The sequence below is a fragment of the Octopus bimaculoides genome, chromosome 19 (assembly GCF_001194135.2).
Source record: "Octopus bimaculoides isolate UCB-OBI-ISO-001 chromosome 19, ASM119413v2, whole genome shotgun sequence".
In the NCBI taxonomy this organism is placed as follows: domain Eukaryota; kingdom Metazoa; phylum Mollusca; class Cephalopoda; order Octopoda; family Octopodidae; genus Octopus; species Octopus bimaculoides.
This window is the reverse complement of record NC_068999.1, coordinates 48664190-48666715: the sequence shown is the minus strand read 5'-3', so window position 1 is coordinate 48666715 and position 2526 is coordinate 48664190. Positions and strand designations below refer to the sequence as shown.

Sequence of the window (2526 nt, the reverse complement as noted above, 5' to 3'; positions counted from 1 at the left end):
TAAAAAAATTTTTTTATTCCAGAGTGAATTATCGTTAAACCTTGTATTAAAATATATAAATAATATGCTGCCTGAAAAATTATTTAAAAATTGTTTTAAAATATTTGATATTTTTCACAATCAGATTAAAATGGCAGTTTAGGAATGGGTTGAAGAGCTAATACAATCTTGTTCTCTCTCGTTTTTACTCATCTTTTTTTGAATGGTGACAATTCAATTTTAAGGAAATTTAATTTGTAATAACATATATCCCTTAAATTTATCTTTAATAGTTTCAAAACAGCAAAGAGGTAGAAATGAGTTTGAGTGTTCTTTGAAAACACTTTTTCTTCTTCTAGTGACAAACACTTGCAATGATGTGTAACAGAAAAAAAAAAAAAGGGCAAACGTTTCTTTCTTCACCCATTTTTTTTTTTTTGGTGTAATTGAAAAATCCATAATTCAATTCAGTTCTAATTCTGAATTACATAATTCTAAACTAATATCCCACAGACTCTTAGCAAAATTTAAATCTTTAGCTAGTTTGCTTAAATTACCAGAAGATATAGACAAGTTTTCAAAGTACTGGCCAGAGACATTTTCAAGACTTTTGTCTACTGCCATATGTATGATAACTTTAGCACCATCCTTGGCAGATCTACCCATGTATTTGAAGAGAAGTCGGTATATTTCAATTCGAAGTAATTCTTTACTATTTATTGGATTATTTTTTAGTATTTCAGTCTTCACCATTCCTGGGTGTAAAGAATTAGCAGTAACTCCGGTACCTTCGAGTTTTTTAGCCAAAATCTGTGCATGGAGGATATTAGCTAATTTGCTTGTTGCATATCCGGACAACTGAGGATATTTTATTTTCCCAGTGGGATCTCCTCTTTCAAAACTTGGAAGTCTTTTAACGAATATATGAGCATGAGAACTGACATTTATGATTCGGCTTGGGGCAGACTTTTTCAGGAGGTCGAGCAATAAGTAAGTTAATAAGAAATGTCCGAGGTAGTTCACACCAAAGAATAGATCAAAATTCTGTTTTGTACATTCTTTCACCTTCACGCCAATTCCAGCATTATTGATTAATATATCTAACCTGGAAAAATAAAATAAAATAAAAGAAAAGAATGTGAGGAAAATGTGAATGGAATAGAATTTGTTTTCATTGGCCATTTTATACAAAGTTATAAATCTTAAACTGATTCTATTGGTGAAAATGTAGATGCTGCAGAACCACTACACAGAGGTTAATAATAATAATAGTAGTAGTGGTGGTAGTAGTAGTAGTAATAATAATAATAATAATGATAATAATAAACCCAGTTATGCATTAAGTGTGTTAAGGAGTGTACAGGTAAAAATGACTAAAATATAAATAAGATTGTAGGTAAATAATGTTAAATGTCTTGTTTTTCATCTTTGTTCAACCTTGATTGAGTCAATCAATGAACAAAAGAAATTGACCCTCTTTTTTAGAATCTTTCTTAACTTGTTTTACATGGTTGCCTGATGAAACTGAGGGTTACATAACATAATCTAAATAATTGTATTACACTAACATAAAATCAAAACTCTTTTAATGAAACAATTGTAGCAAGACTGAAAACCCATTCATCTGTTCTTATTATATTTTTACACCACACTTAACTGTTCCACTCTTTATTAATACTTTAGAATTGTAGGTAGTGGGTAGTGATTTTCTTCACTACTTCAGGGAGTGACGACCCTGCCTGACACAAGTCCCGGGCTCAGCTGCCTCCGGCTGACAGTACCTGGTACAGGCCCCTATCCAGGGTTACGGAAATGAGACAACCTTCAAAGAAATCCGTAGTGGAGCCCCGTAGGTGGTTTAGTGTTCGACTCGACACCCTTCCGGCAGCACCTGCAACCAGGCTGGTGCCAAACGTAATGCTCTGCACCCCTTTGGACTACGACAGCAAGGTCGAGAGAGGAATCCTGACGGCTGGGCTATCCAGGATTTTCTTACATCTAGCCCAGGCTTGCGCAAAACTGGAGAGGACATGAAATGTAAAAACCAGACTGGATTAGTTTATGTGCAACTCCATTGTCTCCCAAGACAAAAGGATGCCAACAACAACTATTGGAATTGCAGATTATCTGACAACAAGGAACGTACATCATTGATACCTTCCATGCTTGCATAATGGCTTACTTCACTGTCAGCTTTGCATGGTTCTATCCAACCAGTTAGTGGCATGTTTCATGTTGGTATGCCTCAATCCTTTATGGACCTTTTGTAATTGGAATTACATAAGTTAATACACACACACACACACACACACACACACACACATAGGTGTAGGTTATATATATATATCTTCATCATCATTTAGTGTCTGTTTTCCACGCTGGCATGGGTTATATGGTTTGACTAGAGCTGGTAAGCGTGAGAGCTGTACCAGGCTCCAGCCTGAGTTTGGCTTGGTTGCTACAGCTGGATGCCCTTCCTAATACCAACCCCTTCAAGAGTGTAGTGGATGCCTCTTACATGTCACTGGCACACACACATATATATAT

The 2526-nt window shown here is 35.3% G+C and overlaps 1 protein-coding gene across 2 annotated transcripts in view; it reads right to left on the bottom strand.

The window, feature by feature from the left end:
* Positions 1–23: 23 nt before the first annotated feature.
* Positions 24–2526, bottom strand: part of LOC106878107 (retinol dehydrogenase 12) — a 24694-nt gene continuing 22191 nt past the window's right edge. For both annotated transcript variants that reach the window (XM_052974750.1, XM_014927219.2), the window contains exon 2: positions 24–1084. In XM_052974750.1, the coding sequence (XP_052830710.1) occupies positions 442–1084 (643 nt within the window). In that variant the 3' untranslated portion in view covers positions 24–441. The remainder of the gene's footprint in view (positions 1085–2526) is intronic.